Source organism: Staurois parvus, unplaced genomic scaffold, assembly GCF_062004578.1.
Source record: "Staurois parvus isolate SC_StPar_1 unplaced genomic scaffold, SC_StPar_1.0 ptg003406l, whole genome shotgun sequence".
Classification (NCBI taxonomy): Eukaryota; Metazoa; Chordata; class Amphibia; order Anura; family Ranidae; genus Staurois; species Staurois parvus.
Window position 1 is genome coordinate 20,075 of NW_028321202.1, and position 13,328 is coordinate 33,402.

A 13,328-nucleotide genomic window follows, 5' to 3' on the forward strand; every position below is an offset into this window, starting at 1 on the left:
CACTTTCCCCCCCTTCCAGCCTGGACACTTTCCCCCCCTTCCAGCCTGGACACTTTCCCCCCCTTCCAGCCTGGACACTTTCCCCCCCTTCCAGCCTGGACACTTTCCCCCCCTTCCAGCCTGGACACTTTCCCCCCCTTCCAGCCTGGACACTTTCCCCCCCTTCCAGCCTGGACACTTTCCCCCCCTTCCAGCCTGGACACTTTCCCCCCCTTCCAGCCTGGACACTTTCCCCCCCTTCCAGCCTGGACACTTTCCCCCCCTTCCAGCCTGGACACTTTCCCCCCCTTCCAGCCTGGACACTTTCCCCCCCTTCCAGCCTGGACACTTTCCCCCCCTTCCAGCCTGGACACTTTCCCCCCCTTCCAGCCTGGACACTTTCCCCCCCTTCCAGCCTGGACACTTTCCCCCCCTTCCAGCCTGGACACTTTCCCCCCCTTCCAGCCTGGACACTTTCCCCCCCTTCCAGCCTGGACACTTTCCCCCCCTTCCAGCCTGGACACTTTCCCCCCCTTCCAGCCTGGACACTTTCCCCCCCTTCCAGCCTGGACACCTCCCCCCCCCCCCTTCCAGCCTGGACACTTCCCCCCCCCCCTTCCAGTCTGGACACTTCCCCCCCCCCCCCCTTCCAGTCTGGACACTTTCCCCCCCTTCCAGCCTGGACACTTCCCCCCCCCCCCCCCCTTCCAGCCTGGACACTTCCCCCCCCCCCTTCCAGTCTGGACACTTCCCCCCCCCCCTTCCAGTCTGGACACTTCCCCCCCCCCCCCCCTTCCAGTCTGGACACTTCCCCCCCCCCCCCTTCCAGTCTGGACACTTCCCCCCCCCCCCTTCCAGTCTGGACACTCCCCCCCCCCCCCCTTCCAGTCTGGACACTTCCCCCCCCCCCCCCCCCCTTCCAGTCTGGACACTTCCCCCCCCTTCCTGTCCAGGCCAATTTTCAGCTTTCAGCGCTGTCACACTTTGAATGACAATTGCGCGGTCATGCAACACTGTACCCATATAAATTTTATTGAGACAGATAAAACTTTATTTTGGTGGTATTTATCCACCACTGGGATTTTTTTTTTTTTTTTTTGCTATATAAATGAAAAAATCCAAAAATTGTTTTTCTTATAAAATTTTGCAAATAAGTAATCTTTCTTCATAAATCTTGCCATCTTTTTAGTAAAATATCCCAAATTAGTTTATAACCAAAAATGATAATTTCTTAAAAACTTTTTTTTTTTATATTATTATTATTTATGTTTTGTTTTTTTTTGTTTATTTTTTTTTAACTGTCACCATATTAATTTGGTGGTTTTGATTCACCACTGGGATTTTTGAAAAAAAGGTGTTTTTCTTATAACATTTTGCAAATAAATAATCTTTCTTCATAAATCTCGGCCAAAATGTATTCGGTTATCTTTTTAGTAAAAAAAAAAAAAACCCAAATTAGTTTATAACCAAAAATTATAATTTTTTTAAAGTTTTGTTTACATTTTTATTTTATATGTTTTTATTGTTTGTTTTTGTTTGTTTTTTTTAACATACTGTCACCCTAGCAGTACAGTGTCACCATAGTGACACTGTACTACTTGTGGGGGGGTGATGATTTTTTTTTTTTTAAACACTGATTGTTTTTACACCCATAAAGGCTATAAAAGCAATCATTTCTCCTTCCCTCTGGGCTGCAGTCTTGCAGCCATTGAGAAATACTGTGTGAGCTGTGATTGGTCACAGCTTGTCACATGGTACAAGGCTGTTGTGAATAGCCCTGTACCACGTGACCTCTGTGATCATTCACAGGTTTCACAGGTAGTAAGCAATGATGTCAAAAGTGACATCATTGCTTACTACTATTCATGTGATCACTGATTGGCCAATCAGTCATCACATGATCGGAACCTCACATAGAGGTCCCGTATCGCGGTGCCACACACTCCCAGGGAGCGCGCACAACCTGAAAACGCGGGAGCCGTTTATGAACGGCAACCTGCTCCTGCACGGCTCCTGTATGGCCGTGTATGTACATGGGCCGGACGGGAAGTGGTTGACACAAGCGCAAAATTGGTTCTCCTGGACTGGGCTGGACGAGAGGATCCAAGTCATTAGGTCAGCTGTTGTAGAAATTCTCAGACTTAGGTCGGGTAATGCCAGAAAGAAATTTCAGCTGAAAATCAAATATTACCCTTCATTAAAATGAGAAGACCTCCTGGACGGGGCGGGTGATGGTGCTCCTCTGTTATACTAACTCTGCTCTGTATGTCGCAGGATCGTGGCTGCCCGGCTGAACGGCTCTATCGACTTCTTCTGCCTGGAATCTCATAAATCCACCAGCCAGTTGCAGTTTAGAGGTGAGATCATCTCTCCATCCGCCAGGACTAGATGGAGGCAAGATAACCTGTCATAATGTCAGCGACAAGAGGAACCCAAAATCCCACCACTAAAATACAACGCAGCACAATCTTATTAAAGCAAAAAGCATTTCCATGTCAACTGTTCATCATAAACGCAGAAATAAAGAGACTTATGCAGGCCATAGACGGGTCGAAAACCGGCCGTTTTTTAAAAAAAAAAACGAAATATCGGTCGCTCGATAGGCCGACTTACCACCAACAGTAAAAAAAAATTGGCCGATTTTCGTCCCGTCTACGGCCAGCATTTAATTACTTCTGTCCCTGCAGAGAGCTCCGCTATTGTATTTGACATGAAAAAGTCTTGCGGTTGCAACAATGTATCCATTTCAGATACAGATGTTTTTATTCGGATACAAATAGATACATTGTTGCAACCGCAAGACTTTTTCATGTCAAATATAATAGCGGACTGGAATTCTTTTTCTTCTTTTTCTTCTTCTTTTTCTTGTTCTTTTTCTTCTTTTTCTTCTTCTTTTTCTCTTTTTCTTCTTCTTTTCTTCTTCTTGCAGGCCACGGCTCATGCGCAGATTTTTTGATCGGTAAAAAGATCGGCCGATTTGCCCATCGTTGCAAAATCGGCCGATTTTTTTCCAACTTCACCGATTAAAAAAAAATGTGCCAAAACCCCGAAAAACGGCTGACCAATTAACCCATTAACGGTGCGATAATTGGCCAATTTTTTTTTTTTTTTTCGGCCGAAAAATCTGATTTTCGACCTGTCTGTGGCCTGCATTAATGCCCGTTTAGTCATGTTGGGCAAGTAACCTGAAAATCGTTACAGTGTAGAACCATTTATCCAACTGTCCATTCAGAGCCTCTGGTTTATAGACAAGATACGTCCTAAATATAGAGCCATTTATCCAACTGTACATCCAGAGCCTCTGGTCTATAGACCGGATACATCCTAAATATGGAGCCATTTATCCAACTGTCCAATCAGAGCCTCTGGTTTATAGACCGGATACATCCTAAATATAGAGCCATTTATCCAACTGTCCAATCAGAGCCTCTGGTTTATAGACCAGATACATCCTAAATATAGAACCATTTATCCAACTGTACATCCAGAGCCTCTGGTTTATAGACCGGATACATCCTAAATATGGAGCCATTTATCCAACTGTCCAATCAGAGCCTCTGGTTTATAGACCGGATACATCCTAAATATAGAGCCATTGATCCAACTGTCCAATCAGAGCCTCTGGTTTATAGACCGATAAATCCTAAATATAGAGCCATTTATCCAACTGTCCATCCAGAGCCTCTGGTTTATAGACCGGATAGATCCTAAATATAGAGCCATTGATCCAAATGTACACCCAGAGCCTCTAGGACGTATCCGGTCTATAAACCAGAGGCTCTGGATGGACAGTTGGATAAATGGTTCTATATTTAGGACGTATCCGGTCTATAAACCAGAGGCTCTGGATGGACAGTTGGATAAATGGTTCTATGTTTAGGATGTATCAGGTCTATAAACCAAATATAGAACCATTTATCCAACCGTCCATCCAGAGCCTCTGGTTTATAGACCGGATACATCCAAATCCTTTGCACCAGATGCATCTTATATACAGAGCTATTTATCCAAGTTTCGGTAAACTCATAAATAAAATTGAAGTTCTGAGATTTTTTCTATCTTGGTATTGGGAGGGGAAGCACATTGTTGTATTTTATGGTACTCTGTCCATCTATCTATAACAGCCCCCTTTCTTTCCAGGGACGCCCAATCGCACTGCAGTCCCGAGCTCCCCATTGTACTCTAATGATGACATCATTCGCTGTCAGCTGACCCACACCGTGGCCTGCGCCCACCAGAAGCCAATCACAGTACTGAAAGCTGCAGCTGGCCGATTAGTGACTGGAAGCCAGGATCACACGCTTAGAGTAAGTCTAGGTGCAGCATGTCCCATGTGTGTGCCGAGGTTACCTTTCACCATTGGTCATACGGCCATATTTTAATGCAACCGGCAATTGTTTATGTGGCCCCCTTCATCAACACAGACTGGCCTGGGCACAAATCTTGCTTCACCTTAAACCAGTATTTATTACTCATGTCACCCAAATGAATAATGAAAGTTCAGACGATGCTGCTTATACATTCACTACAGTTGGCCTCTTAAAACATCTCATATCCTTAGCCTCATGGCACAACTTTAACCCCTTGACGGCGACGTCACACAAATATGCGGCCTCACAGAACTGGGCTTTTTTCCGTAGGGCCGCATATTTTCGCACCTGTCTTTCTGCTGGGAGCGCGCAGCACAGCGCACTCCCAGCACAAAGACCGGGGTGTCACTGAGAGCTCCGGGACTCCTGTTCTAACGATCGAGACCCGGGCAGGAGCGTATTTACCACAAGGCAAACTAGGCATTTGCCTAGGGTGGCATTTTTTTAGGGGGGCAGCAGCATTTTTCAGAGGGGCAGCGCTGCACCCCGAAAGAAGGGATGGAAGATGGGACACGCAGCATGGGGACCAGGTGGGATCTGAGTGGGGTTGCTTGATGGTGTATGAAGAGCCTGACTTTTGTTCCCGGGGATGTCCGGAGCTGTGAAGGGGAGTGTCAGGGTGGGGGGATATTGCCACTGTATGGGGGACAGCGGTAATGAAGGCTCTCCTGGGTGGGAGGGCTGGGGTGTTGTTGGTCAATGTCAGGCTTCCTTCTTGGGGGAGGGGGGTGGTGTTCGGTGTCAGGGTGTCTCTGTGAAGGGGAGGGGAGCCAATTTTTGTGTTGCCTAGGGCAGCACAAAACCTAAATACACCCCTGGACCCGAGACTCCCGTTCTAATGATCGGGAACCGGGACACCCGATTCCGGGTCACATGATCGCTGTGATAGCCTCTGATTGGTTATCACTGTGATCGGTCACTGCATAGCCCGCGCCCCCTTGTTTTTGTTTTTTTTTCCTCTATGAATGGAGGAGATAGATACATTGTACCTCTCTAACTCCTGGCATAGAGAAAAAAATTTTTTGAAAAAAAAAAAAGATAAATATTAAAAAAATAAAAAAAAAATACCTAGATCAAGGTTTGATCTAGTTCAGTGCCAGGGTTAGTGTTTGGATCAGGGTCAATGGTCAAGAGGACAGGATTTTTTTTTTTTTTTTTAAATTGGTGCCAGTGTGTTTTAGGTAAAAAACAAAATGCGCACTGTTTAACTGGCAATTGCTTGGTCATGCAACGCTGTACCCAAATGAAATTTATATAATTTGTCACACAAACAGAGCTTTCGCTTGGTGGTATTTGATCACCACTATTTTTGTTTTTTGTATATTATGTAAACGGAAAAAGACAGAAAATAAAAAAAAAGAACAAAAAAAATGATATTTTTACTTACTGCTTATAAAACCAATTAAAAAAAAAAAAATAAAAAAATCGCATTTCTTCATAAATTTAGGCCAAAATGTATTCTGCTACATGTCTGTTAAAAAAAAAAATCCCAATAAGTGTATATTGATTGGTTTGTGTGAAGGTTATAGTGTCTACAAACTATGGTATATATAAAATAGATAAAGTGAGCGCTCTATGTCAGCAGCTGAAACACTAAAAGGAAATCATGGTAAACCTTCAAATAGACCCAGAAAAATAAAGTGCAGCGCTTAATAAACTTAATTAAAGGTGTGTTAATATATATATATATAGCCAATGGATTAAATACCGTATTTTTCGCCCCATAAGACGCACCTAGGTTTTAGAGGCTGAAAACAGGAAAAAAATATTCTGAACTAATGGACTGCAGACATAGTACAGGAGATGACCAGAGACTGCGGACACAGTACAGGAGATGACCAGAGACTGCGGACACAGTACAGGGGATGACCAGAGACTGCGGACACAGTACAGAAGATGACCAGAGACTACGGACACAGTACAGGGGATGACCAGAGACTGCGGACACAGTACAGGGGATGACCAGAGACTGCGGACAGAGTACAGGAGATGACCAGAGACTGCGGACACAGTACAGGAGATGACCAGAGACTGCGGACACAGTACAGGGGATGACCAGAGACTGCGGACACAGTACAGGGGATGACCAGAGACTGCGGACACAGTACAGGGGATGACCAGAGACTGCGGACACAGTACAGGGGATGACCAGAGACTGCGGACACAGTACAGGAGATGATCAGAGACTGCGGACACAGTACAGGAGATGACCAGAGACTGCGGACACAGTACAGGAGATGACCGGAGACTGCGGACACAGTACAGGAGATGACCAGAGACTGCGGACAGTACAGGAGATGACCAGAGACTGCGGACAGTACAGGAGATGACCAGAGACTGCGGACATAGTACAGGAGATGACCAGAGACTGCGGACACAGTACAGGAGATGACCAGAGACTGCGGACATAGTACAGGAGATGACCAGAGACTGCGGACACAGTACAGGAGATGACCAGAGACTGCGGACACAGTACAGCAGATGACCAGAGACTGCGGACATAGTACAGGAGATGACCAGAGACTGCGGACACAGTACAGGAGATGACCAGAGACTGCGGACACAGTACAGCAGATGACCAGAGACTGCAGACATAGTACAGGAGATGACCAGAGACTGCGGACAGTACAGGAGATGACTGCTGACCTTTGGGGAGGGGGGGAGCTGGTACCTGAATTTGACAGGTACCCGCTCTTACTTCCGCTGAGTTTTTCTTTGATCTTACCTGTTCCTCTATCCAGCGGTGCGCTGTCTTCCCGGCTTCTGTAGTGCGGGCACTGGGCTTGACAGCCGGGTGCCCAGTGCGCATGAGCGAGAAGCACTGCGCTTTGTGATTGGTCCGGCGGCTTCTGGGACCTGTCATGTGTCCCAGGTGCCGCCTTACCATTCACAAAGAGCACCGCTTCTTGCGCATGCGCACTTGGCACCCTGCTGTCAAGCCCAGTGCCCGCACTACAGAAGCCGGGAAGACAGCGCACCGCTGGATAGAGGAACAGGTGAGGTCTCGCTCTAGAGCTGAGCGGCTGGCCCGGTATTCTCACACGGCGGCAGTGGAAATACCGGACCGGCCGCTCCATAAGACGCACTGACATTTTTCCCCCATTATATATCCATTATATATTAAATGGATGATCCTCTTCAGCAGCAGGTTTCAAAAACAGGCTTGTGATAGGAACCGATAATAGAATTGCGCACTCACCGGAAGCGCACAGATAATGCGCATACAATAAATAACCACCAGGATCTCTTTAAGTCGGCGGAATATATAGGTGAGCTTCCATCTATGGATTTGTCATCAAGTCTTGGGATACTGTGGAAATCTGCTGGGTCCAGAGGTCCCCTAAAAGATAGATGGGTGCTCTGCCTGGATACAGGGCTCCCTCCCTCTGGATGTTGGATCAGTAGGGGTGTCCTGCAAGTTTAGTAGCTCCAATTGGGAGCCAAAAAACAGGTGCCCATAGTGTAGTATTTAAAAGTAATTTATTCCAGAAAATGTAAGTAAAAAAATGCACCGGGTAGTATTGTACAGTAACTCAAGGTAAATGCAGAGTTTAAGCAGCAGTACTGACCCTAGTAAAGATGGCCGCCGGTATATATACTGAATTTTCTATTTATACTAGTATTGGCATAGACCAGCGACTTATAGCTGAACTGTGATAGTGCGGAGGGCAATCTGACACTAACTGAAAGTGGGTGGGAACTGACAGACACTGACGTCTCCAGTGACACTAATACAGTACGCTGTCATTGTTCCAATAACACTGGCTGGTAAGGTGTTAACATCTCGGGTAATCAAGGGGTTAAATGTGTGCCTAACAAATGTTTATTATTATTATTATTCTACAGGATTTATATAGCTCCAACAGTTAACTCAGTGATTTGCAATCTAAAGGGAGGTAATACAGCAACATTACAGTTGCGGACGTGTTTAATAGCAAAAAGTCAAAAATATATATATATATTTTTTTTTTTTTCAAAATTGTCGGTCTTTTTTTGTTTGTAGCGCAAAAAATATAAACCCCACAGGCGATCAAATACCTCCGAAAGAAAGCTCTATTCGTGGGGGTAAAAAAAAAAAAAAGGCGTAAATTTAATTTGGGTGCAGCGTTGCATGACCGCGCAATTGTCAGTTAAAATAACGCAGCTCCAAATCAGAAAAAAATGGCCTGGTCAGGAAGGGGGAGGATCCTCTGGGGGGGGAGGGGTTAAGAACAAAGATCCTCCTGCATTATTATATTTTAGCTCCACCAGATAGGTGAGAGATTCCTGATTATTCAGACATCAAGCCACTGTTGTCCAGCTTTGCACAGCCACCATCTGGTCTTCTGTTCCAGGTGGGTGGAGCTTTTTGACGACTTGTCCAGGGGCTAAATCGGTGCTCCAGTCTACTTGTCCAGGGACTAAATCGGTGCCCCAGTCTTCTTGGTCCAGGGGCTAAATCGGTGCCCCAGTCTACTTGTCCAGGGACTAAATCGGTGCCCCAGTCTACTTGTCCAGGGACTAAATCGGTGCCCCAGTCTACTTGTCCAGGGGCTAAATCGGTGCCCCAGTCTTCTTGGTCCAGGGGCTAAATCGGTTCCCCAGTCTACTGGTTCAGGGGCTAAATCGGTGCCCCAGTCTACTTGGTCCAGGGACTAAATCGGTGCCCCAGTCTACTTGGTCCAGGGACTAAATCGGTGCCCCAGTCTACTTGGTCCAGGGGCTAAATCGGTGCCCCAGTCTACTTGGTCCAGGGGCTAAATCTGTGCCCCAGTCTACTTGGTCCAGGGGCTAAATCGGTGCCCCAGTCTACTTGGTCCAGGGGCTAAATCGGTGCCCCAGTCTACTTGGTCCAGGGGCTAAATCGGTGCCCCAGTCTACTTGGTCCAGGGACTAAATCGGTGCCCCAGTCTACTTGTCCAGGGGCTAAATCGGTGCCCCAGTCTACTTGTCCAGGGGCTAAATCGGTGCCCCAGTCTACTTGTCCAGGGGCTAAATCGGTGCCCCAGTCTACTTGTCCAGGGGCTAAATCGGTGCCCCAGTCTACTTGTCCAGGGGCTAAATCGGTGCCCAGTCTACTTGTCCAGGGCTAAATCGGTGCCCCAGTCTACTTGTCCAGGGCTAAATCGGGGCCCCAGTCTACTTGTCCAGGGGCTAAATCGGTGCCCCAGTCTACTGGTCCAGGGACTAAATCGGTGCCCCAGTCTACTTGGTCCAGGGACTAAATCGGTGCCCCAGTCTACTTGGTCCAGGGACTAAATCGGTGCCCCAGTCTACTTGGTCCAGGGACTAAATCGGTGCCCCAGTCTACTTGGTCCAGGGACTAAATCGGTGCCCCAGTCTACTTGGTCCAGGGACTAAATCGGTGCCCCAGTCTACTTGGTCCAGGGGCTAAATCGGTGCCCCAGTCTACTTGGTCCAGGGGCTAAATCGGTGCCCCAGTCTACTTAGTCCAGGGGCTAAATCGGTGCCCCAGTCTACTTGTCCAGGGGCTAAATCGGTGCCCCAGTCTACTTGTCCAGGGGGCTAAATCGGTGCCCCAGTCTACTTGTCCAGGGGCTAAATCGGTGCCCCAGTCTACTTGTCCAGGGGCTAAATCGGTGCCCCAGTCTACTTGTCCAGGGGCTAAATCGGTGCCCCAGTCTACTTGGTCCCCCAGTCTACTTGGTCCAGGGGCTAAATCGGTGCCCCAGTCTACTTGTCCAGGGGCTAAATCGGTGCCCCAGTCTACTTGGTCCAGGGACTAAATCGGTGCCCCAGTCTACTTGGTCCAGGGACTAAATCGGTGCCCCACAATCGGTGCCCCAGTCTACTTGGTCCAGGGACTAAATCGGTGCCCCAGTCTACTTGGTCCAGGGACTAAATTGGTGCCCCAGTCTACTTGTCCAGGAGCTAAATCGGTGCCCCAGTCTACTTGGTCCAGGGACTAAATTGGTGCCCCAGTCTACTTGGTCCAGGGGCTAAATCGGTGCCCCAGTCTACTTGTCCAGGGGCTAAATCAGTGCCCCAGTCTACTTGTCCTGATAAAAAATACATTTTAACCAAAACCATATTTAAGGTGTTCTAGGAATGTCGGGGGGGGGGGCTTTTAAAAACAAAAGAGGCTTTATGGCGACTTAAACGTGTAATATTTTTACCATTGCGCTGTTGATCTCCTCCTCCCCCCGCCTGTCTCCCGCACCGCCCCTGAGGACTAGTAGGGAGGGGAGAGACCTTGCACCGATCTCCAGCTGTTGTGGAACTACGTTTTCCATGAGGCATTGCAAATCTTACAAAACTGACAGTTACAGCTATGACATGCAGAGTCATGATGGAACTTGTAGTCCTGCAACAGCTGGAGAACCGCAGGTTGCCTACCCTTGTCATAGGGAAAAAGGCCCTTTATGTGATGATATTTGGTGACAGGTTCTCTTTATTGAGACATCCAAGGTCTAAAAGACCCTGCATGTCTCCCCTGTGCTCCCCTGAATGTAATGCAGTGCACATCGCACCGCATTACATTCTTTCCCGGCCTCCATGGCCGGGAATCTCTCAACGGGGACCCGGAAGTGACATCATAACGTCACTTCTGGGTCAGGACAAGAAGGGGAGGGGAGCAGACGTGTCCCATCTAGCCGATGTCGGTGAACAGGTCCCGGGCCCGCACATGGGCAAGCAGAGCCCGGGAGACATAGCGGGGTGGGGGGGGGGAGGCTGGAACTGGAAGCAATCAGCGGCTACGATGCCGCCCGAATGCTTTCACCTGACAGGTGAGCCCTGCTGCTTGCCCGGAGCAGCGCTGAAGGTTGGAAAAAAACTACCTGCCCGGAACTACATGACCCGGGCGTCAGGCGATTACGAATCCAACATCGCTGTGTTCATTCCTTTTCACAGTTGGCTCTATTGACCCTTGCTAGTTGTAGGCCTGTTGGCACGGTTCTCTTTGCCTTGTGGTTACCCGCCCTCCTCATTCATTGCTTGTGGGCCTCCCAGGGTCTCTGAATGAACGACTTGCTGACCTCCCCGACGTACTGGCGGTATGGCTCATACTGCCATTGGCAGTGGCTTCCGGGATCAGAGAGCGCGCACGCCGTCCTCCCGCCCTTCCAATGTGGTTAAAGGAGAAGTACGGTCAAAGCTCTGTTGGCCTCTGTGGGTGACAGGAGTGCACTTTGTTCTCCTATGACACAGAAAAAGCCGGCAGTGGGCCAGAACCAGCTCTGGGCTCTGCAGGGATCCCAACAATAGTGTCAGGATCTGCCCGGATTCCTTACCAGCAGTCTCTCCGTGAGAGCCTGAGCCAGCTGCTTCTACCCCCTGCACAGCCTGATGCTATGGTGCGCGCTGGAGGGGCAGAGCAGGGAGCCGGTGACTGTCAGTCAGTGAAGGCCAAGAACTGAGTGATCAGCCAAGCAAGGAATTTTCTCCTACCCAGCCCTGACAATGGGGAGGTCCTGATTCGAGGGTCTTGTGATTGCTCAGTTCTCGGTCTTAGAGCTGGCCAGGGACAGCTCCAGCATTGGATTGACGCTGCAGCCACAAGGGTGAGTATAGAGGTTTGTTTTTCTTTTTAAATCCCATACTTCTAAATTAAAGTCATTTTGACCTGCTTGTAAATTCCAGGTCTTCGAGTGCAGCCCAGGCCACCCTCCCTCCCATTAATTGTGTTACTCCGCATTGCTTGCTGCAAAACCGAGGACCCGTGGACTGGGGTTGGGTTGTATGGAGAAGTTCAGTTCTTTCAATCATGGAGGCATGGGATTTACCCGGTACAGTTTGCATGCCAATCCATCCAGACTGACGCCCACCCATCATGGCATTTTTGATATTTGCATATCTCCTCCCAAGAGCCAGCCCACAGCTTTCATCAGGGCTGAGGGCTGTTGAGAGGGAGTCCTGGGGCAAGGAGTCCTGCGGGCCTTCCCACCAGCCATGATCTGCGTACATTGCATAGAGACCCAGTTATGAATAAAGTATTTATCTGATATGTGAAAATAAAATATAATAAATAATATAACCACAAATAATAGCGCTCACAAAAAATAAATATATAAATCATAACCGTAATAATAATTTTGATATTATTACTCCACCACCAAAATATGTGAAAAAAATATGAAATAATAATTAATAGATCCTCATAAAGTCCATTCAATAAAGTCCACATATGTATATGATCTTCAATTAATTGAAGATCATTTAATTGAAGATCATATACATATGTGGACTTTATTGAATGGACTTTATGAGGATCTATTAATTATTTCATATTTTTTTCAAATTTTTTTGGTGGTGGAGTAATAATATCGATATTATTACGGTTATGATTTATATATTTTTTTTGTGAGCGCTATTTGTGGTTATATTATTTATTATATTTTATTTTCACATATCAGATATATTTGGGTTATTACTGTATAATAGCAGCTCCTATGTTATATTTCATGGTACTACAATCCTGAGGCGCGATGATGTAGACTTTGGAATATATTGATATAATATTAACCGGTTCCCGCCCGGCCTATGGCCAGATGGCGTCCGGCAAAACACCTCGTCGCTCCAGGTGGACGCCATATGGCGTCCTTTCAGGCATGCGCAGTTTGCGTGGCCGCAGAGCCACGCAGCGGCGTGATCTGTCACTGGCCGTGTACCTCGGACACAGCCGATGACAGATATGAGTACCAGCCCCGTTGCCGGCACCATGTGACCTGCTGTGACCAGTCACAGCAGGTCACATGACAGTTGTATAGAATGGATGGCTTCCTGTCATGCCATCCATTGTATACAAGTGTGTCTAGCTGTGAATGGTCACAGAGATCACATGCACAAGCTGGGCCAATCACAAATGCTGTGATTGGTAAATGCTTGCTTATAGCAAAGTAATTCTTTGCTATAAGCAAATTGTGTAAAAAAAAAAAAAATATATATATATATATAGATCACTTCCCCAAAGTAGTACAATGGTAACATTGTACTACTTTGGTCATAGTGAAATATGAAAACAAAATCTTTAAAAAAAGA

The 13,328-nt window shown here is 47.4% G+C and overlaps 1 protein-coding gene across 1 annotated transcript in view; it reads left to right on the forward strand.

Moving 5' to 3' along the window:
- Positions 1-13,328, forward strand: part of SCAP (SREBF chaperone) — a 45,050-nt gene that overhangs the window by 17,166 nt on the left and 14,556 nt on the right. Inside the window, exons 6-7 of the mRNA XM_089667599.1 lie at positions 2,254-2,336; positions 4,120-4,286. Coding sequence (XP_089523725.1) covers positions 2,254-2,336; positions 4,120-4,286 — 250 coding nt within the window. The remainder of the gene's footprint in view (positions 1-2,253; positions 2,337-4,119; positions 4,287-13,328) is intronic.